Genomic DNA, 27,547 nt, shown 5'->3' with positions numbered 1-27,547 from the left:
AAAATTCATGCTATGTGAATTTCACGTTAATTTTATGTTCAACTCGTTTATTATCAATTTCACGTGAAAAATATTTGCCCGTGTACGATTGCTAATGACTGTTGTACTAGAGATATTTAAGAAAAGTTTATAAAAACATACAATGACAACGGATAACATCATTCAAGTAGAAAAGAATAACTATGGTAACCAAGATTCTAGCGGAAGTCAAAAGAATGTAACCCAAAGACAAAGACTAGACAGGGAAAACAGACACACATAACAAAGAACATCAAATAACCAAAATAATACGTACAAAGCAATTGAGTAACTGGGACTCCACTAAAAACTGGAAACATGGAATATGTGCACCGGTAGAGTTAGCGTCTTCCGCTTTTCTAAAAACACATGCCGAGTTGCTCATCAAAATTCAAGTTCGGGATAGATGAAAGAAGAGAGAAAAACTATCAATGACACGTTGAACAAATCGCTCCTTATAGCGCAGATGGATACAACGTAACATTCCACGAGTTCACGATTTCTAAAAGCTCAAATAGACCAACTGTCAAATTGAAAAGAAAAAATCATACCCCCAAATATGTGATTCACTTCATACATTATCGTGTATTTTGTAGAAAAGAAACAAACAATTCATAAAATTAAAACTATTAGTTCTTTGAAAAGGTGTGCAATTAAGCTAATCCATGTATCTGACTAGTTCACTTCGCCCAAATGTCCATGCGAGTTATAACTGTCTTTGTGTCCTTCGTTGTCAGCTTTTCCCTTATCTATTTCCTTTTAGACCACTGACGATAACCAACAATCTAACTTATTGCAATAGAATGACTGAAAATGACAATTTATGTTCTTTTCGTCTTTTATCTAAGAGGAGAAACAAATAATTGATTTATATCGTCTACAAAATCCACTCAGGTATAAATACTACTACAGATTATTGAGTTTAAGCTACAAATAAACAGTGTCTGCCGTTTAGTGCATATGATCTGACACCATATCAATATGTACATACTGAAAATACAAACATGGTAAATGCGCGGACAAGATAACATGAGGCACACAAAAATGAACTTAAAGTATACACCCACAAAAAAGAACGAACCAGCTAAAAACCGGAGCTAACCTCAGGTGCACAGGAAGGGTATGCAGCTTCTGCTTGAAGCAAGATACCTGCCATGCTGTTCGTTGAAGATGAAGTTCAGTGGAAGAGATCGTTTGTCATATGAAATAGACACTCCATTTAAAAATAGGCAATGGCGATAACCGTAGATCCATTAAAGAGGAATACATTAAGTTCGATATAGGAAACATATCATAGTTCAAATGATTTTTGCAAAATTCTGAGTCCTTATTAATAAATGTTATAAATGTCACAATTTATAGTAAAACTTGTGAGTTGAGAGACATACACTGGAGCATACTCCCAAGAGAAGTCTAATGAAAATCATATCAGTTTATTGTAAAATATTGTTAAAGGCCAATTCCTACTTTTTCTGTTATTTATTGCACTTTAAAAACCTTTAGGTTTCTCCTTCATTACGAAAGTCCCCATTAAAGAAATATTGCCTTTGATCTTAAATATTTACGGTATTTCTGTGGAGGTGATAAAGGCTTTGAAGAGGCTCGAGTTGATTTCCTACTTTATCATATCATATATATTATTTTTCTGTTGTATTGTCTGGATATGGAAATTAAACTTTCTATAATGTAATAACAAGCCAATATTTCATTGTGTAAACAAAATCATAATTTGTTTCCTTGAAGTGCATATCGGTTTAATTTCTTACATATATTTTTTAACACTGGCTATAAATAAAAATATCTGTACTACAACGTTGACATTTTTCTAGGCTTATAAGCCCAAAATGCACCAACCAAAAGAAAGGTAACTCTTAACAATAACTATAAGAAATTTATTTATATTCTATGCACATCAATAACAAAAGCATAAATATCATCTATCACAGAAAAATATTCATCTCAAATGAAAATACAGTGAAATATGTCTAAATCTGTTTAACCCAAAACCATTTTCACTTTAAAATTGGTTACGTTAGGACGGGTTTTAAGTTTAGCCAGATTTAAAATACATTTTAAAGAAACCAAGCGACTCAAAAAGTGTCCGGTTAGGACAAGTTTTCACATCATTCAAGATTGAGTTTTGGCATGTTTTACTGTATCGCACAATAAATTTATCACAGTTCACTTTGTAATGTATCTTTCTTTAAGTAAAAAATTTAGTAAAAAAACAAATCCTGTAAAATCCAAATATTGGCACATTTAAGAGCAAGTTAGCCATTTAGTCACCTTAAGGGAACTAATGCAAAGATATGTAAGTTGTGCAACAACTTCTTTCTATTTTGGAATGAAACAATTTTGACTTAAACAGATATACATTCAGCTTATATATTCTATTAAGAACATACATTAATTACTGACACAAAAGGCGGTGAAATACGAAAGAGATCATGTCATAAAATGCATGATAAATTGTGGATCTCTTTTAATACACACTGAAACGTGATAAAATTTCATCAATTCAAGCAAAGTCAAAATTGTTCATCAATGCCACAGAAAGTGTCAATATCTTTATTCATTCTATTTGAAGATTGACTACTGAACCTTGATGGACCTGAGCATTCCAACAAAAAAAATGAAAGTATCAATATTTTTTTTAATACAAATCTATTGCAGAGTGATGTAGCCCATTTCAAGGATATTTGAAATAAAATATGTCTTTATTTATTCCTCCCATGAAGCCTGGCTAGTACAGAACCTCAGCAGATTAACATGGAACTGTCTCATCATAGCATCATTCTGTAAAATAAAACAGGGTTTTAAACAACAAAAAATAGTAATAGGGCATTACTGGAACATAATGTCATATAATGATTAAAAAATATATCATATATTTAGATTGGAATATAACTTTTTTGTACATGCATTATAAGTGTTTGTTTAAACCATATATCATCTACCCTATATCACATCTCTATAGACCTATATCATATACCTTATACTGCACCCCTTCACAGACTATACTTGAAATATGGTTAAAATATTTAATATAATGAACATGACATGTTAAAATCTGAATCACAGTGGCCGTTGGGATGATATAGGAGTCTCAGGTTGATACGGCATGTGACCCTTGGGATGATATAGGAGTCTCAGGTTGATACGGCATGTGGCCCTTGGGATGATATAGGAGTCTCTGGTTGACACAGCATGTGGCCCTTGGGATGATATAGGAGTCTCGGGTTGATACAGCATGTGGCCCTTGGGATGATATAGGAGTCTCAGGTTGATACAGCATGTGATACAGATTTTGACATGTAATATTCAGTATATAACAAAATGTTCAAAATGGTGCAACTTTGAAACTGCATTTTGGATTTTATGATACTTACTTATTGATCCATTCTCAAGTGATCAACTGGAAACAGTTCAGGGGTGGACAGACACCTAACCTTTTGGAGGGTATCACATAATATGTCACCACTTTGTGAGGTGGGGTATTAAGTATTGTTCTCTGCTTGATGATAAATGTCATTGTGTTTCATTAGAAAAATTTGTGAAAGTTTTGGTCAGTTTACAAAAGTGAACAAAATTAGACCTTTTATTCATTTACAAAATGCTACATTTATATATATACAACTAGATATTACTGAGATGGAATCCATCTCTGAAGACCCCACTGAGGTAAAAATCCTGTACATCAGCCATGCTTAACAAATCAAATTCATCATGCAAATTTCATTACAGTGAAGACACAAACAGTTCTGTAAAAATCATTAGTTTTAACGTGGAAGTCAAATTCAAGGTCAAATGACACCACCGTGACACATTGCCTATTGGTGATCTACCCACATGCCATATATCAAAAGCCCACATCTTAAGGCAAAAAAGTTACAGACCAGACATGAGTTTGTCACAGAAAAAAAACAAGGTGTGGCCTTGAGGACAAATATCAAGGTCATACTATCCATGGTAAGTGAAACATTATCTTCAGGTGAGCTACCCACATGCCAAATATCAAAAGCCCACATCAAAAGACAAAAATGTAACAGTTGCAACACAAGTTTGACACAATAAAACCAGGAACTTGACAATGAAGTCAAAGTTCAAAGTCAAAGGCCACTATCTATGATATGTGACACATCATCTTCAGGTGATCCACCCACATGCCAAATATCAAAAGTCTACATCAAACAACAGAAAAGGTACAGTCGAACACATGGGCGGAAGGACAGAGCGATCATTATAGGGGGATCATCACTTTTTGTGACAGGGCTCTAATAAAGAAAAAGCTCATTCTCTCCCTATTACAAGATACAAAGACAAAATTCACACTTAACATTCAACATGGGTACACAACATGTTCCTGATAACCCATCAATGACATAATCATGAACAGACAGACAGTATGAAAATAAGGGGTAAAATCCTTATAATGGTAATTTTATATACAAATTTAACCTTTATCATTAGAATCACTCAGGGTTTGATTTTAGTCTGATAGGCTGATCTGCTATGTAAATATAAAATTTTAAAATCTTGGACAACATGCCCCACACAAAAGTCCTCCCAAGTCTACTAGTGCTTGGGAAAACACTCAATATAAAGCATCTCTATCTTATAACTTCTAACTTAAGCAATTTATTATAAGGGTCGAAAAGTGTGAAAAGACTTGTCCCATCAAAAGGCCTTTTTCTTCAATCCCATTATTTACAAGTTTATTTTTGTAAATCACTCTAGTTTTAATGAGAAGGTTATTTGCATTGCATAATCTACTGCTTGTAGAGTTTCAAATTGAGACACTGATTATGTAATATGTTACCAAAAACAAATTCTTGTAAGACAATCTGTGTCACCAAAAAAAGAAAAAAAACACTTAAGAACTTTTCTCCCATTGAACACTTTACTATGGCCATGTAAATATTTTTTGGTTGATTTACTCATACTCAGAGCCCAGAACATAAGTAGGAAGGAATAAATTTTTGAATCTATGGACAGACACCCAAATCATATCATGTACTCTTTAACATTTTTTGGGGGTGAGGGCCTTTTTATGAGTAGAAGGGGGAATAGAAAACATATATATTTTAAGTTTTGGCCTAGGTCAATCATATTGTTGAATGATACAGTACTTTAAGATTACTGACATATCACAGACTTTTAAATTACATGTACAGGTACATATTCATTATTAGTGGCAATTTCATCTGGGAATAAACTTGATAACTAATTAACATTAAACTAGAGATAAGTTGATCTGTTACTACCAGATACTTCAGCATTATAAATGAAGCCAATTCCAGGAAAACTTACATTTTCCAAAAACTGCTTTAATTCAATAATTGACAGCAATTAAGTGTCAGTCTCTGTAAGAATCAGGCAGTGGGTGAAATATGATATGAAAAAAATACCATTTTGATAGTTTAATTAAATATTTGCACCATCAGAACCAAAGGAAAAAAGACAAAATTTTCCATATTATTTTGGTAAATTAAGGTGTAATTTCATTGGAATGTACTGTTAAATGAAAATTTCAAGGGCAGATAACTCTGTCAAAATCCTTTTTTTTCTAACATTAAATTGAAAGAATTCTGAGCAAATCCAGTGACGCAGAGATGAAAAAATGGTCTTTTCAAATATAGAAAGCATCCTTGAGTGAAATTATACTGTCAGTTGGTTTTTAACATGCAAGTTTATGATTTTTCCCATTTTGCCTGATTCTTACAAAAACTTACATTTAAACCAAATTTCTAAAGCAGTATAAACTATACCTGTTTTACAAGATATTGCTGTATATCATCAGCTGGTACGTGTGGACAGGGCTGTACACTCAAAATGGAATGACCTACATGTAGTAGAATAAATCACTAATATATTACCACCATCAGTTAATACATCATGGGCCATGCAAACTTAACTTCTTGGTTCCAAGGCAGTTTTTCATAAAAAACCAATGACGTAAGAATGAACAAGGTATTGCACACTACATCATGCTAAGAATACCCCTACTCAACCATTTCAGTCAAAGCTGGGAAGGGGAGATAGGAAACAAATCATCATGCAGAAGCAATGTACCAAATATCAAAACATTCCCGCCATTAGAAGCAGAGAAATATGTTATGAATGTGTAATAGATGGGCACACTGACAGAGGGACAAGGTGATTGCAATATTAGTGAAAAAGAAACAATGAGGGTGTTTTTGGCATTGTTGACGATGAAGAAGCTGCTTTCCTGTTTAAATCTTATTGATATGGCTAGCAAACCTGATAGAGAGGAACCATTAACAGAGACAGGAAAAGGCTTGAAAACTAAGAAATTATTTTTTGTAGGTGACTTCGGCTGAAACTCTTTTTCTCAGGAGTACAGTAGGAGTTGTGAAGACACTTAAATCTCCAGAAGTTTAATATCAGTGCAATTCAGACCACATACCATGTTGTTTACTGTATACATGATACAAATAACTTATACAGTAGATTCCGCTTAATTGCATAGCCTATTTGCCAGTAAAAATTATGCAAATAACCAGGCTATTCTTATAACCGAAATTACGATTTTACCGGAAGTGTGAGTTAGGTAAGATGACGATACTGTGGATCAACCAGGGATATCACTGTTCAACATTTCTGATCTGGTATTTAATTGTTATAGACCTTCACATTGTATTGTTCTTTTATCAATAAATAATAATATATATTGTGTTTATCTTGTTTGTTGACCTTCTTTACGTCGTGTGTATTTATAAGTAAAACCACGTGTTTCTCATCTATAAATAGTCAAGTAATTTCCTGACCTTTCTATGAAAGAAAATCCCATATTTCATATTTCAGACAGGATTCAGTATAATATTCATCAATGTTTGCAGTGTCTGGGCTTTTGAAATGGTCTGTGCGTTTTTATTCCTCTGTTCAATCACCATTGTACACTGATAGTTGTGTATTATATGTGTCATTGACCTCAATATATTCCTATGAAGTGTGGATAGTATGGGGCACCTTAGGGTAGTTGAATTTCATTAGACATTGTACTGAATGAATGAGGACTTTTAATTTTCGGTTGATATTTATGCCTAGTAACCCAAGCTCACTAAAAACTGTTCAGCTCATTAAAGAAAATTAAATTTACATTGATAATCATTTGTAGTCGGAAGAATTTAAATAGGGACAAAAAATATCCCAAGCCGAATCCCAAGCCGCATCATAAGGTGATGTTTGGCATGTCGTCAGAAGTCATTGTTGACCTCGGTGCTTGTTTATTTTAATGCAATTAGAAATCATTTAAATTGTCTTTTATGTCCATTATGTTTTTAATCCATTATTAACACCTCCTGATTGATGATAACCTAGTTTTTACAACAATAAATATGATTGACATATTTATGACCCGAAGGCTTAAAATAGAATTTGGGAAACCCTGTCTTTACCTCGATGAGGCAAAATTCTCTATGCAATAAACCAAAATGCACCTGCAAGGCCTATGCAAATAAGCAATTTTTTCCCTAATAGAATAATAGGAAATGGTTTTGTGCAGGAGTAAATTATGCTAATAACCGAAATATGCAATAAAGCGATATGCGATTAATTGGAGTTGACTGTATAAGGCCAAATGGCTGCCATCATTGATTCTATAGGTCCATATGATGATTGCTATTTTGAGTCTCACACATAAAAGCTCTATATGGGGATTCTGTTTGAATCCATTGTCAACAGGAAACCAACAATTGTTAGTGGTACAGCCCAGCTGTCCACATATAAATGTTCCTGACAGAAGAGGGTTTGACACTAACTTCATTCGTTTGGTGGTCAACAGGACTACTTGAGAGGTATAACAGGTAGTCCACAGACAGTAATTACAGCTCTGTTCTCAGACCTTATGAAAAATAAGACAAAATTTAGATAGCCCATAGGACAGCCATGAATTTTCTTTTTCAAGTAGTCCTGTCCAACTTAGGGTGGCATAGGACTACTTTTAGTGTCAAAGTCTGCCAGAAGAACAGCACTAACATTACAGCTTTTGAATTGACCTAGATCCTGTCATTACCTAAAGAAAATTGAACCTTCAAAATGAATTACCAAGTCTACTTGTTAATGATTCTTCATAAATCCAGATTGCCATTAGTCCATCCTCTACAGACACATCTGATCTTAGACTTAGCCTAGCATGACCAGCAGCTATAGAATACCTGGAAATAGTATTCAAATCTTATAAAACTACAATAACCAAACTATTACAGACTTTCATTCATTGAAGAGAATATTGAAAATTTGAACTTTTGATGCAGACTATATTCACATAATGGGGAAACAAATTTCAAAATGAGTACATGTATTAAAATGAGCACTTAAGACTCAATTGAATTTTATCAAAGGAACTTCTTTAGTGAGACTATTTGGTTATAATTTACTACATGTATATTAAAACTTGCAATTAGAAATATGCTTATGATGTTGAATCCAAATTCAAAAAATATAGTTGTTGTTTCCAAAAAATGACTGTTTTGTATTTGAAATAAAATATCTGCCTTTTTGAGAACATAAGTTGCAATTTTTATGATATAATGGACGTGCTATGTAATACAGAATAACTGAAGTTTTAAGGTTGAGATAGAAAATATTACAGCAAGCTAGACTGGGTGAAATATGTTGTTTTATTGAGACATTCAAAGGTGTTGTTATTCTGTTTATAGGCAACCTCACAGTAAATGTTACGTAACATTGTCACTGGAAATTGCCAATGTTTTTAGATCACGGCATTAGCCTCAAATAAAAAAATTATCAGGCAGTAAGAACAAAGGAAAATTGATAAAATTGCTGACAAATGACAGTTGATAAGTAAATACAAACAAAAATTGATCAATTTATACAGTAGCAACACTTACAAAGTCTGTAATGCAGAGACTGGTACTTTAGAGTTGCCCTCTAGACTTCTTGCCTTTCTACAAGATAGGTAATATCCATGTATCAAACTTTCACATTCTTTACCCATCACTGGATCTATACTACTGGCATACTTCAGAAACTGGAAAGAGTGAAAAACTTAGATAATGCTTAATGTCTGCAAACTTACATACTGGTAAATAAAGCATTTAAAATTAAGTTCCATCAAAGTCCATTAAACAGTTTTAGAGAATAGACAAAGAACTCTAATCTCCATACTGACTAAGTGTAATTTGCCAAACTTGCTGTAGATATCATGGCATGAAAATAAAATCATGCAAATTCTGAGTTATTCCTTCTTATGTGTATAAAGACGATTCTAGGATTGCGAAAATTACACAGTGGGAAATATTGAACTAGAAGAATCTCCCCCCCTCCCTCCCCCAAAAAAAACAAAAAAAACAAAAAACACACACAAAAAAAAAAAAAAAAAAAAAAAAAAAAAACCCCCCCCCCCCCCCCCCCAAAAAAAAAAAAAAAAAAAACAAACGGTGGAGGATATAAAAAAAAAAAAAAAAAAAAGTTAGTAGTAAGTAATCAAATAATGTTCCAATGGAAAGTAAACATTGAAATTCAATCTGCACCATATAATCCGTAAAAGCTGTTTGAAGAAAATAAGCAATGTATCAAAATTTATTTAATTCCAAGTAGGAAGGTGGAAGCTGACTTGTTTCTGTTTGGTATATTGGAAGTCGTCTACAAACTGATAATGAATCAAATCTGAACAAGATTTGCCATATATATGACGGTGAAAAAAAATACAAACAAAATCATTATTTGGTTTACATAAAATCTTTTATTTCATTCATGTGAAAACGAAACAAAACAGCAAAAAAAAGATTAACCGGATACGCAATCACAATTTGTTTATATGGTATCTATGGTGGCGGCCATGATTAATTTACGCATACCAGAAAAAAAGTAGTTCCGCCGATCACGTGAGTGGGAGGAGCCAGAAAGTCGATAACCAGCTAATGTACGGATACAGCAAAATAAAAATAACCGTATACCTTCATTCATTTAACAAATAACCTCATTGTAGGATAAATAAATATATACACATGTTTACTCACCACACTAAACTCCTCTTCAGTTATAACTGGTTTATGATTGTTGCCCATGGCCAACAGCAGTTCTTGATGAGTACAGTGTAAATTGACCTCTTCCTGAACATTAAATGGGCCTATATTTGTGTAATGGATGAGACTGAAACATCTAGAATAAAGAAAAAACTCACAAGGGAACGGCCATTTGATTAAGAGAGGGGCTGGCATTTTTGGTCAGGGCAGAATATTTATTTTTAAAAATTAATGAATCTGAAAATTCATTTTCAAAATGCAACACATCAGTATTTTCTTTACAATGTAAGTAGAATATGAAGGCTGGAAAATCTATTTTTTTAAAAATTGTTATCTAGTTGGTGGAGGCCAAAATATCTATTTCTAAAAGCTTACAAACAACTGAACCAAGAGAAGGATGCTGTAACTCCCTTCCCAGGAATGTACAAAAAACATAATGATAAAACAATAATGCCTGGCATGTATCTGCGTACCTAACATGGAGAAGGCAACAGCCTTAAATGTGAACAAAGACTATTATCTGATAAAATTCCATTGGCCTTTAATTTCTCGAGTAGCAGCCTTTGTAAGAATCATACCAAATCTGAAAAATGTGATACACCCCCCAAAAAATTACATATTTTTATTTTTGTAATTAAGTTGTTTTATGGGTTTGTATTGTGAAATGTGTAATTATTCATTCATATCTGCCTGCTCTTAAGTGTCCATTGATGACAATAGACGTGCCACACCACTAAACAACCACAATTTTTTTTTCAGTTATATGAAAGTCAAATGCAATAAAGAACTCCAGGTACATGTGTAACTAATTAATTATCTTGTCAGTGTTAACTTTCAAACATGTCCAATGGAATCATGCTAGCAACATAAGTATACATTTCATCCAAATCTGTTAAGAAATGAAGGTCTGAGAGCACCTATAGGGCACTATGGACAGACACCAAGCTTTTTTAAGTCTTCATGTTGTATGGCAGTGCAGACAAAAATCACATATTTTACTTACTCTTGAAGCCTAGCAGAACTGTCACTGGTATCTTGTCCTTGGAAAGGATCATTCTTGAATCCTCTGCTTGGGGCAGGATCTGAATAAGCCCAGACATGGCATGACAAGGTTTCTTCTAATTGTTGGGGAAGCCCTCCGGTAAACTTACTGCTAATACCAATAGAACATTTCTTCTGACCTAAAGCTGAAAATAAAAAAATATATAATAAAGGTAGTTGATTTAGAAATCACAGCATTCCAAAATTTTTGTAGTAAAAAATGGCCATAACTACTGACAGCACAGGTGTTAACGCTCCAGCTTATGATGGGAGCCTCCTGATATTTCATAAAAAAAATTAGCAATCGCCAGCTTTGTTACTATGTCAAAGTTGGAAAATCATAATAAATGACTACAACTCTTGTCAAAACATGTCCCAAATACAATAAAGAGCTGTGCTTTAAGCGCATGACACGCCCATTGCTCTTTTAACTTGCCCTTTCTTTTTAATGAATTTATATGATCAACTAGAAATACTGTGAGCCCTGTCAAATACTCTCCCCCACCCCCCCAAAAAAAGTAAATAAAAAATGCACAAAAAAAATTGGCATATCAAGGCTACCTCAAGTTTAATTGTAAGTAAATTTGTTGTCTTGATTTTTCACCCATACATTTCTATCTTGTTTAAAACACATTTTTCTGACAAAGTTACCAAGTACCTTTTATATTTATTAGTCGATCATCATAACAAATGGTCTGTTTTAAACGATTTTTCAATGAATAAAATTTCCTTGGCTGTATCAAGCTATTTTTAAAGAGTAAAACTTCATAACACAGAAAAGTAAAATTTGACATTTATACAAATCCAATGGAGCTTACTTCAATAGATATGAACAATTAATCAAAGTTTCATAAAAGTTAATGAAAGAGTTTTTGAGTAATTGTGTGAAAATTTGAAAATCACCCTTTTTTTAAGTATAAAAATTCATAACATGGAAATGAAAAATCTGAAATTTTTAAAAGTCGAAAGGGAGCTCACGTCAAAAGATATGAACAATTCACAAAAGTTTCATTAAAGTTGGTGAAAGTGTTTTTGAGTTATTGTCCAAAGTGAGGATGATGGACGAACGGACAACGGTATACCATAATACGTCCCGTCTTAGACAGGCATAAAAAACTCAGCAAATATCCTGCTTTGAGAAAACTTTTACCGGGATATCTTAAAGGTTAACACCTATGTGACAGATAACTCAAGACACTCCATAATTGATATTGACCAGTATTTAAAAGTTCTCTTCATTGTATTTTTAAAAGTTTGCAGTGATAGATTTAGTTGAGCCTGTTTTTATAATAGAAACCAAGGATATAAAGAGAGGACAGATGGACAAAAAAAAAAAAGCAAACTGCAACAAAACAGAAAGTATATTACCATTAATACTGACATTTATGTGAAACCTCAAAATTACATTTTGCCAAATTGGCCATTTATTTGCAATCATAGGTGTTAATCTTTGTAAAATCTAAAGTGGGAGATATCTCAAAAGTTTGGTTTTCAGGACATGTTTTGACAAGAATTGAAGTAATTTCTTATCATTTTAAGATAAAAATTAAAATAAATGGGGGAAATTTCCACGAATGCTGATAAATCTCCTGCTTTGACATGGGAGATTAACACCCATGTTTGCAATGCAATTTACTATAAGGTCAGCAAAATTAAGACGTCCCTTAAACTTTTAAATAATATCAATGCATAGGTAATACAATTTTATTTGAATATACATATCTCCATACTTGTAAAATTGTAAAAGTATCAATTTTGGTGTTTATTTTGTATTTTTTTTTTAAATTTTTAAAATGGAAAAGTGTGACAAATCTTTTGAGATGCCAACAATCGAAGCCTTACCAAGTAGTAATTATTCAATTTTTTGTTAGTCTGAGGTAAGCATCTCACAAGGTTTTACAATACTTAATAAAATTTTACATATTCTTGGAAGATGAAAGGAAATAAATAGGAAAACAACTTTTGCAAGTTAAAATTAAAACAAGTAATTTAATGCCAAATCACATAATGAAGACACTGTTATCATTTACAGCTTTTTTAGACTTCTACATTTTGTTCCATCAATTACAAATTTCAATATGAGTGACTTCAAAAAAAGTGAAATCATGAACACTTATAATCTTAAGTGTACCTGTTTGAATTTGTTCTTTGACTGACTTCTTGTATCTGTTTATATCACCAAGGTAACAAACACCATTCTTTGACAAATGAAATGAACCTCCTGAATTAAACGGTAATTTAAGTCAACCCACTTAATCTAAAAAATCATAGTTTCCAATTCTAGCTGAAATATTGCTGCTTGGACGTTAAACCCCAACAACCAATCAATCAAACAATTCATGAAGATTAATGACTTCTGTTCCCAAATTTCACGTAGCTATCACAAAGAAACAACTTGCAAAACGATAACTCTACTGGTGCACCTGGTCCATGCTCCCAATTTTTAGTGGAGTCCGAGTTGCTCATTTACTTTTGTTACTTTGTATGTATGATTTTAGTTACTTTATGTTCTTTGTTGTGTATGTCTGTTTTCCATATCTGGTGTGTGTCCGTAGATTGCATTCTTTTGATTACTGCTATAACCTTGGTTCCCTTGATTACTCTTGCAGTTAAGCAATAGTGCCCAGGTAAATGGCTGTCTGTGGAATTTGAAAAAAGACCTGTAATTATTCTTCCAACCTTGACACCAGTACAACATTTTTAGAAACTATTTATGACTCTTTGTAAAAAATCAAGCCTTTCCAAATTCTTGGGTTTTCTCATAGAATAGGATGTAGTCATAAAACAAAATCTTAAAACTTACTAAGTAGAAAACATAGTGAATTAAACAAAAATGTAACATTAAAAAAATTAAAGCATATAAAACACACACTAAGTATTTGTAAGTATTAAATAAACCTTAACCTACATCATAATTCCTACCTTCAATAAAGTATGGTGCACTTTCGTACTTGTCACATGTGACCTTCCCAGTCACATGACCAGATGATGAGTGGACATGTGACCTGGAAGTATATTTCTGTCCATACATCAGTAACTTGTGCAAAATGTTGGTATCCTGTCCTACAGCCAACAAATGTAATGGTGAAATGGTTTCAGCAGACTGCAAAATATTCATACATATTCTTTGCATTGAGAATTGTCAGCCTCACCATTGCATGTATCTGTGACTCATAATGCCTACTGTACACATATTATTTTTCACAGATTCTATCAGGTGAACATATTCGCTGATTCAAAAAATGATAAGCCTTATCTAGTGTTAAAAATCAATTCCGAAGGTACTATTTTTCGTTTATGTTCACTGCAAAAATAGCGAAATTTAGCAAAACGCAAAAATTAAAATTTAATCCTTCATTGTTAATGTTTTTGAAATATATCTTTAATATGCAATGTGGTTTTTTCACATATAGGTAACTAGCAGTATACATATTTTCATATATTTTAACCATGTTTGTATACTGATCTCTTTATGTCCCAAGTTGACCCTTGATTTAAATAGTACAGAATTCTTAGTCCTCTTCCATAAAGATGCTTCAATATCACCAAATGCAGCATCACAATACAGTGCTTTTTAATGTTGGGTGCAGTGATCAAAGTATTTTGGATGCAGTGATCAAACTTAGCAAAGAAGACCCAAGGGACAGACAAAAAAAATGGTTTCGGACAATAAGGAACTAAAGCAGTCCATTAAGTGAATAGCTTGTGTGATGCCTTAGTCCATAACCAAATATTTAACAAAACTCGTCAAAACAGGAACTCCTGACAAGGGTGATATAACACTGCATACAGATTCATGAGAATCTAGCTAGTCTAGTTAATAAAAGATGTTGACAATTTGTATCAAAATAGATGAACAAACAGACAGACAGGCAGAAACCTATATGCCCCCAAATCTTATTTAAGGAGGGTATGATGAAATAAAAGACATTTAATCAACTTTGGGTTAAGCAAAGGCAAAGACCAAGAAACATGCTGAGTGGAAATCTTTTTTTTTTTGCTCTCATGCTCCAATGAGAGTGAAAACAAAAGGATAATTAGTATAAAAGACCTGTTTTTACTTACCTGTGTCACCAGGCTTAACAAAATACACATCTTCAATCTCAAGAATGTTCCTGGCGGTGTTATGTCATCTGTAATATAGCATATGACATTAGCAGTAACTACAGTATCATTGATTACAATAGTCCTTATTTCCTTATAATTATCTAACTCTGCTTACAGATTACGAGAAGTAATCATATCTATGTGGGAGAGACCTGTAAACCCTCAAAACTGACAAAAAATACTATTGTATTTTTATACCCTTCTCCACAAAAATCCTCAAAAATTTGGTAGTAGGCATCAATTTTCACAAGTTTTAAATAAATGCATACCTCTAGATAGATTATCACATGAAGATCATTAACACATTAAGACATAAAAGATAAATAGATACTCATTGAAATGAGAGAAAATAAAACTTACCAGCAAAGAAGTATGCCAAACTTAATACAAAACTCCATGGGGATGACTTTCTATCTATAAAAAAATAGAAAAAAGTGATTTTTTCTATGAACATTTCTAAAATAATTCCCAATACAATATAAATGTCTCAAAATTAAAATTTATGGCTCTCAAAATTACTTGACAAAAACCAGAACATGAAAAACGCTTGAAACCATGGCAAAATGCAACGCTCTGCCACATATTTCATCGGTTCGAGAATAATTGGTTTAGCAAAAAACGTTATGTGAAGTAAGTGCACTGTTATTGTCTTTATACTACAACCCGGCAATTGGAAAGAAAGCAATGTTTTAGCTTAACAATTATGGCAAATTAAGTAAATAAAAGATGAACATATTTACAATTACCTTCATACATGTTTTGAATTGTTTTTGGAATGTCCTTTTGAAAAGCCACTGGATTGATCTGCAAAATACAAACGCTCTCTAGGTCTTTAAAGGAAAAAAATGTATTAAAATTGAAGGATTACAGTGGATACTATACATGTCAATATATTTACTTTAAGAACATGTACAAAATTCCTCCTCACAAAAGCAGTTTGTTATCTTTTTTAACAATTATCATTAAGATAAAGATAACATTAATTTAGAGAATTTTTCAGTGTAATAAGTTGCATAACTACAGTGAAACATGTCTAAACCGACCCTGAATTAACCAAAAACCTGCGTAAACCGAACCCTGAATTAACCAAAAACCTGCCTAAACCAAACCCTGCCTAAACCGAACACTGAATTAACAGAAAACCTGCCTAAACCAAACCCCAAATTAACTGAACACCTACCTAAACCAGACAAGTTTTTAAGTCCCATTGCATCAGTTTAAATGTATTTTGAACCTGGATAAATAGGACACCTGTCCAAAAGTCTGAATTCTACAATCCGAAAGAGGTTCGGTTTAGAGAGATTTTACTGTACTAGTATTCCTTACTTTGTTAAGCAATGACATCAGAATATTTTACTGTGTCATACAATTTATTTGACGTCATTGAAATGTCAACAAATTCATCATTTTTTTTACAAATTAAATGTGTAATAGAATCCATGTTCCCATAAAGCATTCATCCAAGCTTGATAAATCCACCTTCCAAATTCTTACAGACGGCATTAAAATTGATAAGACAAACAATAAGGCTACAAACCACTAATTCAGATTCCTATTACTCTCTATGTTAATTTGCTCATTATCAGGGGATCCTCAGTAGTTTACCTTAAGTTTAACCTAAACAAAACAATATATTACCTGAAACATACACATGTACTGCTATGTTGCTCAAAATTTCACAAGGGGTTTACTACCTTGCAGTGCAGCACTGACACTCGGAACTCATCTACCCTAAAAATAGCCTGGGGAATCCTAAACATTCTTTGTTTAGACCATCTTTATTTATAGTTCCACCAAATTAATTTATTCAACTTTGAGGCAGCCTACTTTGGGCTCAAAATTATCAGAATAAAATTCCCTTTATGAAAAAAGTTCATTCATTTAAAAATATTGTCAACTTTTTTTATAATGGCATGCTAAAGGGACTACTTTGTACCTTGGTGTAGAACTTTTTTGTGTACGTTCCAAATTGATGATGCAATTGGTGGTCTGTAAGCTAAAAGACAACACATAGAAACTAACCTTTTCAACATTGTTTGCCTGAAACAGAAATAAAAAAAGGAAAGTGCAGAGTTCAATATTTCTGTGCCAAGGTTTTAGTTTCTACATTCAAATAAACTGTTACCACAAAGACAAAACTAGCCTGTTGCATATGGACGCTATTAATCAAAACTTGATTAATAGTGACATTTTTATTAATTTTATATATAATGGACAATTTATAATATCAATACAACCATTTAACCCTCCAAAGCGGATAGGTTAAATTGTTTGCATATATGGAACTGTGAAGAAGTGATTTTTCAATAACATAAAATTTCAGTCAATAGATACAATTGACCTATACTCGGCGTCACATAAATAACATACTGTTAAAATTTGAATAAAAATATTTGCTACGACTTTATTGACACCTACCGTCGTTTAAATTGTCTTAAATGACTTGCTCGTAGAAAATATTTTTATTCAAATTTTAACAGTATGTTATTTATGTGACGCCGAGTATAGTACAAGTGATTCATGTTTAAATGGCCTTTTCAGATATGTTTTTACTACTTGATGACAATCTGTATTTCTCACTGTATTCTATGGAAATAATCCATAAAATCCTGAACTTTCTGAAATTTTAACAAATGTAATATGGAGATATTCACAATCCATAGAGCATATTCTGCACTCAAAATCCATAGAAAATATGAAAATCTGTAGAAGTAAACACCTCTGCCTTATCAAAAATTTTAACTAGAAAATCTTAACATGAACGCCGATGCCAGAAAAGTAATATCCTAGTCTAGCCTTTCGCAATATTTGTTGCAGGTGAGACAAAATGCATCATCTAATGCACTTAAAGTTCATGTAAGCTAACACTTAACTATTAAACAATGGACAAAATAAAAAAAAATAGCAGCATTGAAAGCATTATATGCCTTCCATCTTTTTTTAATTTGATCAGATCCACAAACACATGTAACTATGAAACAAAAAAAACTCCCAGAAATAGAGGAAGCTTTCTACTACATGTACAACAGCAAAAAGTTATAAAAAAAAAAACAGCATTGAAGTCCCTAAAAGCATTTTTGAGTAATCATATGACATGGATGGGCAGATAAACTGACAGCGGAACTGCATAATGCATCCACTGTAAGACATAAGATGGGTAAAAATCGTAAATGTTGACTTTCACATTTCATTAAGATTTTGTATATTTCAAAGATTATCTGTACGGTTTTGAAACATTACTCAGTGAAGTAACGTAACACACCTCTAAAGCTAACATGATATTTTCTCCTTTGATGTCCTTCCTGATGAGGCCTATGACTGTATAGTGTCCTCCAAGCTCTATATTCTGTGTCAAATCATCTAAAATAAAATACATCATTATAACATAGGTAAAGATACTCATTACCTTACACCAAATAAAACAATTTCTTGGTTTTTAGGCATTTACTTGTATTTTTCAAGGGTATCCCATTACTCCTTTTATTGCCATATCAACAAGAAATCTGTGAGCAACAGCTCACAATTGATACCTCAGTTTTTTTGGCAAACAGAAAGTAGATGTCATATGAGTATGAAAATTTAATGCAGTTTACCCTTATATAACATATCAACAGCCTGTGGTTACAGAAGCTGAGAATTTTGTTAAGAAAAAAATGTGTTATGCAATGATAGAATGATGAATGGGTGATGGGGCAGTGGTATGATAAAATTACCTACAATTATTTCTTGCTTTGTACAGTGCAAAAAGCATGTTTTGGGTCAGTGAAATGATGGACACTCCCTGCCTCACTGATTTTCATGAAAATTTTGTTCATCAATGAATTTCATTGGCAAGAAATATTTGACTTTGGAATGTTGACTAAAATACCTCTTAGATAAACAGGCACTGCTTGAATTCTATAACTATCAGGTCTCTCACTAGAAAAAGCTGATTTTGTTACTAACTCAGCCACTATCTTCTCTGAAATATAAACATAGCTACATGTATATAAATAAAGACAAAGTGTTAATGTTTTCAAGATGACTGTGCATGCTATTAGTAATACCATTATAGTAATTGTTAATTATTCAATAGGAAAAGGAATTCTGTGGGTTCCAATGCACTCAAAAAAATTGAAAAACCTTTAAATTACTGTAAAAGTACTTTAATTAATGGATACCAATTTTCGTGGAAAGGAGAAGAAACACAAATTGGTGGATTTTGTGGTTTTGATGTTTTCAGTGTACACATCAATGGTATTATCCTTTTCGAAAGGGAACCAAATTTCGTGGTTTCACCTACCCATGAAAACCATGAAAATTGGTACCCCATGAACAATAGTACTTTCACAGTAAAATGCACCAGAATCAGGCTGAAATATGACAAGGATATGTGTTGAATAGAAAAGTATCCACTGCAAAGTTATTGTATCAAGAAAAGTCTAACATACTTCTATAATAGTTTACTTTTCTTGGTCTAAAGTAATTTCATCCCTAGACTACAATTAGGCTTCTGAAACAGGGTTATGTTGGTACAAGTTATCACTACAGAAGTTTTATGGTCGTCATCATGAACTCATGGATCGTTACTGTGTATCTATCTGCACCATGAAAACTGAATTGTTCAACGTGACATAGTTTTCCTTTCCTCTTTTGTCTTTCCAGGACTTGACTTTTTATGAGCAACTCGGCAGGTGTTTCTAGAAAAACAGAGGATGCTTACCCTACTGGTGCACCTGGTCCATGCTCCCAGTTTAAATGCTCATTTACTTTTGTTACCTTGTATGTATTATTTTGGTTACTTTATATTTTTGGTTGTGTTTGTCTGTTTTCCATGTCCGGTCTTTGTCCCTTGATTACATTCTTTTGATTACCACTAGAACCTTGGTTCCCTTGATGACTCTTTAATTCATATGATTATCAGAGAAGTGAGTAATGCTACAGTTCATTGGTAGCATCAAAAAGGAAGGCTTGTCAAGTTACATCACAAACATGATTGTACTTGTTTTTTCATGGCTGCCCCCCCTTTTTATATTATGCCAATTAAGAAATTCAGTTACAAAAAACTATAAAATGATAGAACATCCTGAAAATATGTACCTGACAAAAATCTGCATTTTTTCTCTTCTTCCAAATGCTTCCAGCAAAATATACAAGTGAAGTCATTCCTGAATTACAGGAGCAAACAAATGAATAACAGATTCTAAAGACAAATATAAAAGAAGAAAATTGCCATGTAATTTAAACTTATAATCTTTAATTCTGTCATGGTCATATAAAGTGGCCCGGTCAGAGTATATTTACTCCTGTTTTGATTAAGCACAGATACATGTGTTTATTAACTGTTTTTAAATATGTAAATCTTTTTAAATTGTCACAGATTATCATTTTTTCACTGCTAGCTCGTGCTTGTCAAAGTCCTCCTTTTTTTTTTTACAACAGAAGACAACTTACTTATAATCATTATGGAGAGCAATAATTAATGTGTTTAACATTTACAAATATAAGAACCTTATTGTCTGTGCTTCTGAAGCTCCTGAGATATGGACTCTGATGAAATGGTTACCATGGTGACCTTCGCAATCCTCATCTGGACATCTATATCTGGTACTTTGACTGAATACAAAATAAGTTAATATAATCTGAGTTCTTCAGCTCATTGAATGGGTAGGTAAGTCAGAAAAAAAATTGTATTTTATGGCCAGGCACAAAATACCTATTAAAACTACTAAAACCATTACCATGACAACTGCAGAATTAAATAAATATGAGAAAATAAAATAAAACTTTGTTATTAAAAGCAAAATAACTTTTGTTTGGGTAGGGGCCTTCTTATGAGTAAGTATGGACATATCAAATTAAATATATTTTTAATTTATGCTTAAATTACTTGTGGATTTTACTTTTCTTTGAAGCACTCAGGCGTGTTGTGTTATCAATTTTAGTAACATTTACTACAAAAAGGAGTCATATGTGCTACTAATATGTTAAAATATCAAAAGAAATGTGGAAAACACAAAATGACATTTGGACTTCAGGTTAAAAGTTTCTATGAAAGGAAAAAAAATGCCAATGTACTTTAAATATTCTTCTTTAACTACTTACGTGTATTTAGAAGTTGCTGTAACCCCAATGACTATTCCACTTATCCTGACAAAGCCAGGCTGTGTAGAAAGTCTGCTTAAATCTGTACTGTTTCTAATGGTTCTAAAACCACAAATAAAAGAACTTTTTGAACTGTCTTATACTAGAACTGTATACTATATGTTAAATTCACATGAATTCTACAATTTTTTGAGACTACATTTGAAGTATGATAAAGTGTCTTTGTGCAGCTTCCAATGAAACCTAACCAAGTTTATTGATCCAATTATAACTACATGTCACATGATCATGTCAGATGTTCATTTTAGCTCAACAACATTCTGGTAGGGTCAAATGTAGATCTTAAAAAAGTATTTCAGAAAAACTTCTGTGACTGCCTTATAAAAATTAAAATAATTCATAAAAACTGAAGTTTGGCCATCGTTTTACCATGGGCTGACACTTTATACCATGAATGTAGTTTTAGATGTAGATAAACTCAAGGTCAAATAATTGAGATAAATGGCTGGTTTGTACTAAAACAAGTAATAAATTTAAGAAGGTAGACCTAGGGTAAGGGACACAACTAATACAAATCATTAGAATGTATTTGTATTCAGCATTTTATGCCAACCTCACATAAGCATCAAAGTAACTTGGTTTCTGATTTCATTCTGTTTCAAATGAAAGCTTGATTGGCTTTGGTGAAATTGAATATGATACAAACGTAGCACTGATTTCAAGAGTTACATCTCTTACCCTTGGTCTACCTCCTTAAGTCACTTTGATTTATTTCTTAAATTTCCATTGTGTAATGATGTGAATATAGTCTTGAAACAGGTTCATGTATTAGAAAATATATATCCATTTAAAAATGAAGGGAGACGATTCAACATATATGCATGTGTGATGACTCCGTGAATTATTTTACTGGATGTACAATGAAGGGGCAGTATGCTTCAATATGACTGTTATTAGTATAAATGTAACATTACTAACTCCACTGTAGCAAATACAGTGCACTTAATATATGTTTAAAAGATCATTCACTATTAAATCAATTTTACCTGTGACACAACGAGGGGAGACAACTAAGTCTGACAATGACTGAGATTTGTGGAAGGGTAACATCACTTGGTAGCCATTCAAGTACATTCACAATCTGGTAAACTAACTGGAAATACATATACACAATGGTATAATGCAATGTAAAAATGTCATTATTATTTATGTTATAGATCATGAAATTAATACAGAAAACATGCAAGTGTTAAATTTACTCATATGGTAAATTGGGTGTTCATAATGACCATCAATTGGCTTACAATAATGGCAAAATAAATTACAATATGTTCCACATTCATAGTTGAATATCTGAGTTATTCTTTGGCATTCCTTTTTTAATCATAATTTCTTTTGATAAAGGGAAAAAGATTTTTAAAGGCTAGCTGTCATCACTGCTGTTATTGAAAATTTCTCCCTTACCTTCTTACAGACCCTTTTTGAGCTAATTTTATGGGCAGGCTCAGATGGTAGTTCTGCAAGATAAATGCTACAATTTCCCATAAAAGCACAATAAGTTTTCAACCAAATTTTGACAGGAAAGTGTTGCATCTACCTCACAGAAGTACCAACTGAACCTACACATAAAATCAGCACAAAAAGGTCTATCTGAGCTACATGCATATTCTTATGTGTCTCCAGCTGTTAAAGAACTCTTACTTGGAGTTATTCATTTACATGGTTAAGTAAAATTTTATATTTTTATGATTTACAGTAGAAAGTGTGTTTCTTTTTTAAATCTAGTTTTGTGGTGTTCCATTACCAGATCTGTTTATACTATTTGAAGACAATCTGTATTTTTCACAGTATTTTTTGGTAATGATCCATAAAATCCTGAACTTTCTGAAATTTTAACAAAGGTAATATGGAGATTATTAGAGTGTAATTTGCAGTCAAAATCCGTAGAAAATATGGAAAATCAGTATAAGTAAACACATATGCATTACCGGCAAAAAATCACATAAAAATGTGCACTGCTTCACAAAAAAAAAAAAACACTTTCACAACATTTTATTCAAAAAAAGTAAATAGTTCATGCACAACAAACATCAATTTAACTAAAGAAAACAAGAAGACACAACAAATTATGAACTTGATAAGGTGATTACCTCTCTTATGAGTGCTAGAACATCATTTGGGGTATTCAAAAGAGCATTGCCTAGCTCAGCTGTAATTTACATTTCATTAAATTATAACATAATCTACACGATAAAAATAGGGCATTAATGGAACAATAAGTGATCCAAATGTACTCCACCATGTAATGATGAAAAAAAAAGTAGCATGGCGAAATGTTCACAATATTTCAACTCCAGAACTACATTTTGAATTTTGTTGAAAATTAACCTAACCAATATTTTAAGGTACTAAACAACAGTACAAAGTTTTAAAAAGAATATTTGATAATCCTTTCTCAAGTTATCCTCTACAAACTGTAGTGAAACAGACTGGCATTTTCTCAGAGGTGATTGCATAATACATTGCCACTTCATACTTCACGTGGCGGGGTATAAAAACATTAGCATTGTCAACAATATATACATAAACTTACAATCAGTACAAACATTGCATCATATTTAGTAAAATGTATGCTTATTTTGCAGGCAAAGCAATACACCCCCTAAAGTGTTAATCAGTTTTTAGGTACAAAACGACAATTCAGTATCCCAATCCAACAAGGACATAAACTTGAATAAGGACATTTACAATCACTGCAAAAAATAACCAATTCAGATTTAAAATTCTAAAATAAGAACAAACCACTGACTATTGAGCTAAAGGAACTTGGGGATTAGATACAAGGATCATAAATAAAGAAGCAAATATTGGCAAAATCAGAAATCAAAATAAAATTTAAAAAATCAGAACTACTACAATGAAATCTAAATACATAACTGAGGAAAATCATATCCCTGTGTATAGTATGAATTTCCTCTGACCCTGCAAGGGTTGCAGGGTCAGAGGAAATTTGGACTACCATGTGTGCTACATGTATGCATGTTGTACAAAAGAATTTATTTATATATTTACCATCTATTTCTATTAGAACAGCAGGATCTACCAGGACTCTAAATGTGTATACCAATGTAGTCTGAAAAAAATCAACAGGTGATTCACAACTTCCAACCAAACTGTTTCATACATCTATGTGTAAATGAACTAAACTTCCAACTAAACTGTATTACCATTGCGATAGTGTTGTTCTGTTGTTGTGATGACACATTCAGTTATGAAGGAACTCCTCAAAACAAAAACAAAATGCAGTTTTTCCTTTTTTTCTTGTGATACTGGTTGTGAAAGATAAATAATTCATCTAACACTTTTTATCGATAAAATATTATACAAGTTTTGATACCTTAATTAATCTTGTATCAAATCTTAAACAAAACTTTGTCTTTGTAGGAAGTATTTTGAAATATTTTTTTTCAAATTACAAATTAACTGGCAACTGTACTGAACAGAAGTAGAAGTTAAAACCTGCATGCTTATAATCACCTTTGATTGGAGAAATCTGTTGCACTGTTGTTTTAAATGTTCAAGGTTACCACTGGTATCAAAATATTCCATTAGAGAATCCAACCTTTTCAATTTTGAGTCAACAAAATCTACTGACATCTGAAAATAGCAACAATTTTATTATCAAACCTGATCAGTGGACAAGATATAGTTTTATCTTTTGGTATCTTATATAACAGAGACCCTCCTAAATGTATGGCAATTAATGTCTATCCAATGATACAGAATCTCTTGTTCATGTTGCAGGTACCTCTACCAAGTAGATGTATGTAAAGTGATATAGATTCTTGGAGACACAAACAAAATTTTTAGTGTAATACTAGCAGATAACTGAATGTCATATTTCTCCTCCCCTTTTCATTGAAATGATTATATATGTGTACATGTATGGCAAGCCAAAGTGGACAAAAATACCTATTTATTAATATTTATACATAATTATAAATATTTATAATTCAATTATAAATATTTATAAATCATTTATTAATATTTATAATTGAAATATAAATATTAATAAATGAATTACAAATATTTATAAATGAATTATGAATATTAATAAATGAATTATTAATATATATAATTCAATGCAAAGTGGACAAAAATGTCTATTTATAAATATTTATAAATATTTATAAAGAACATCATCATTAAAAATATTAATAAATGAATTACACATACTTCAGTGCTTTCATTAAGAGCCAGTACCCGGTACTTTTACCTGGCTATGGTAGCGTCTGGTACCGGCAGAATAAAATTAGGAAAAATCTAGTAAACAGATACATTATGTATCTAAGATCGTTCTGTCTGTAGGATATGTCTCCAAAATCGCAATCTCTACTACTAAGGGAGTTTTTAACTACCCTGTCGGGTCTCGCACAGACGGGTCGCAATCTCTAGTGTTTATTATTGTTTACATGGGTGTCTTCACTGAGGTCCGCGTTGCAATCTAATCGGTAAAGCGCTTTAATCTACGACGATTTAATGTACAGTGCCCATTAATAGAAAATATTTAGTGACTTAACAATTCAAATCAATCACCAATTATTTTGTGCTGAACAAAAAGGTAAACACAGGTGAAGATTCTATGAAAACGTGTCAAAAAATGCCATTCGTATTTGGAATGCCCAATACCCGTCATTTTTCGTGCATTTGTTGTGATTTGTGTAGACAGTGCAGGAATTTTTAGTGTTGAGAACGAGTCAACACTTTACAGAATATGATTTAAGGGGCGGTCATTCGATTCTGCGGGGAAGGGTAGTTTTGGTAAAAATATTCTAGCAACCCAAGTTTGAAAAGAACATGTCTGGCCTCTGCTCAAAAGAATATAAAAAATATTGGATCCAAGGTTCAACACTGCTGTAGATAATAATAGAAAATAACTACATTGTAATGTTTAAAAAATTTTGTCTGTGTAAAAGTCAACTAAACCAAAACTGCCAGCCTCGTTCTTTTTCTGATCAGACTGATTTTTAGACCAACATTTCAAAATAAGACACATGCAATTGCACTATTTGTCACAGTAATAATTAGGCAATAAACAACAACAAAGTTTTATTATGAAAATTATTTAATCAGCACTAGGAACTACCACTTAATATGGAATTTCATTTAATAAATGTTTAGTTTTGTTCCTATGCTTTTATTTGCATTTGTTAGTGTTCAAATTTTGTAAATAAAAAAAGTAAAAAAAGAAAAAAAAGGTAAATAAAAGCCTAAGAACAAAATATGACATTTATCAAAATTTCATATAAAATGGCATAGTATTAAACAGTCAACAAAGTTTATTCTGCATTAGTGTAGAAATGGATCTGGTGGGAATCATGCGGGAGCTCCTGGATTTCAGAGTTTTGAGACTAAATCAGTTATGATTCATCATATATCTTGATTTCAAATTTATATATTTTAAACAAAATTGAAGCAAATATTGCAGACATAATCCCATATTTTTGAGTCAAAATTTAAATCTCAAAAAGGCTAACATCAGGAGCTTCCTGGAGGGCTTCGTCCCCTCAGACCTTCCACCAGGGCATGGACCCACTGGTGACAGCCCCTAGACCCCTTGCCACATTTATTTGGTACCTCCTACTTTCAGTAAAGTACCTCCTGCCTGAAAAATTAATGAAACCCCTGTATTTATAATTCAATTATAGATATTTATAATTGAATTACAAATATTCATAAATATGCATTGTTGTCCACTTTGGCTTGCCATGGCATATACATCATTACATGTACTAAGTAATGAAGATCAATATCCTCCAATAAAACACCACCTTGATTTTTAAGTGCACTGATGAACAGAAATTAAAATAAAAATTATGCAGATAAAAACAAATTATCTGTTTGTTTGTTGTTGTTGTTGTTTTTTTTTTTTTCGACATGTGAAAGCAATTATTTTTTTTGAAATTTCAAAATTTATGTCAACAATCTTTTTAATGGAATGTAAAGCACATTACTATGACCATTGGAAATGGAAATGATGGTATTAATAAGCTACAAAACGACAAATATTACTGTTTGCTATTGTTTTGAACACTTCTTTCTCTGCTAGGAATAGGATGTCTGCTTCAAAAACTTTTCCGCAATAATACTCAACATCCGCATATCACTGATTCGACAATTGAGACAATTGAATCAGAAAATACGGTTACATTACTGGTAAAAGCAACGCTAAATTCGATACAAAAGTTAATGATTTTATAATCTTATTTCTTTTGAAGCATAAAGGT

General features: G+C 32.2%; 1 protein-coding gene across 2 annotated transcripts; it reads right to left on the bottom strand.

Annotated features, from left to right (window-relative positions):
- Nucleotides 1-1,894: 1,894 nt before the first annotated feature.
- Nucleotides 1,895-27,401, bottom strand: LOC148605364 (minichromosome maintenance domain-containing protein 2-like). 2 transcript variants are annotated; one of them, XM_088549528.1, is made up of 22 exons: nt 27,333-27,401; nt 24,798-24,917; nt 24,333-24,393; nt 23,411-23,469; nt 22,307-22,413; nt 21,261-21,362; nt 20,667-20,771; nt 20,256-20,323; nt 19,045-19,137; nt 18,439-18,536; nt 17,199-17,216; nt 15,923-15,980; nt 15,537-15,590; nt 15,135-15,202; nt 13,992-14,172; nt 13,201-13,290; nt 11,032-11,215; nt 10,023-10,164; nt 8,892-9,031; nt 8,086-8,195; nt 5,787-5,860; nt 1,895-2,814 (listed from the first exon to the last, which is right to left on the bottom strand). In XM_088549528.1, exons 2-22 carry the CDS (start codon nt 24,915-24,917, stop codon nt 2,740-2,742), a joined length of 2,007 nt encoding a protein of 668 aa, XP_088405654.1. In that variant the 5' UTR covers nt 27,333-27,401; the 3' UTR covers nt 1,895-2,739. The 2 variants fall into 2 exon arrangements, with proteins under 2 accessions (XP_088405654.1, XP_088405656.1); XM_088549530.1 differs by lacking the exons at nt 23,411-23,469; nt 27,333-27,401 and having other exon boundaries at nt 24,798-24,874.
- Nucleotides 27,402-27,547: the final 146 nt, after the last annotated feature.

This window comes from Perna viridis, chromosome 10 (genome assembly GCF_037379345.1).
Source record: "Perna viridis isolate PV_CMFRI_1.1 ecotype Kerala chromosome 10, ASM3737934v1, whole genome shotgun sequence".
Classification (NCBI taxonomy): domain Eukaryota; kingdom Metazoa; phylum Mollusca; class Bivalvia; order Mytilida; family Mytilidae; genus Perna; species Perna viridis.
Note: the sequence above shows the minus strand (reverse complement) of the source record. Positions and strands in the feature narration are given on the sequence as shown.

What these genes read in the sequence shown, in the direction of transcription:
- LOC148605364 (XM_088549528.1), bottom strand. Translation starts at nt 24,917, where the DNA reads ATGTCAGTAGATTTTGTTGACTCAAAATTGAAAAGGTTGGATTCTCTA. An exon ending in TCAGAAGCACAGACAATAAG is followed by an intron (nt 20,324 to 20,666) that starts GTTCTTATATTT and finishes CCTGTAATTCAG; the next exon opens with GAATGACTTCACTTGTATAT. An exon ending in ATCATTAACAAGTAGACTTG is followed by an intron (nt 5,861 to 8,085) that starts GTAATTCATTTT and finishes TACTACATGTAG; the next exon opens with GTCATTCCATTTTGAGTGTA.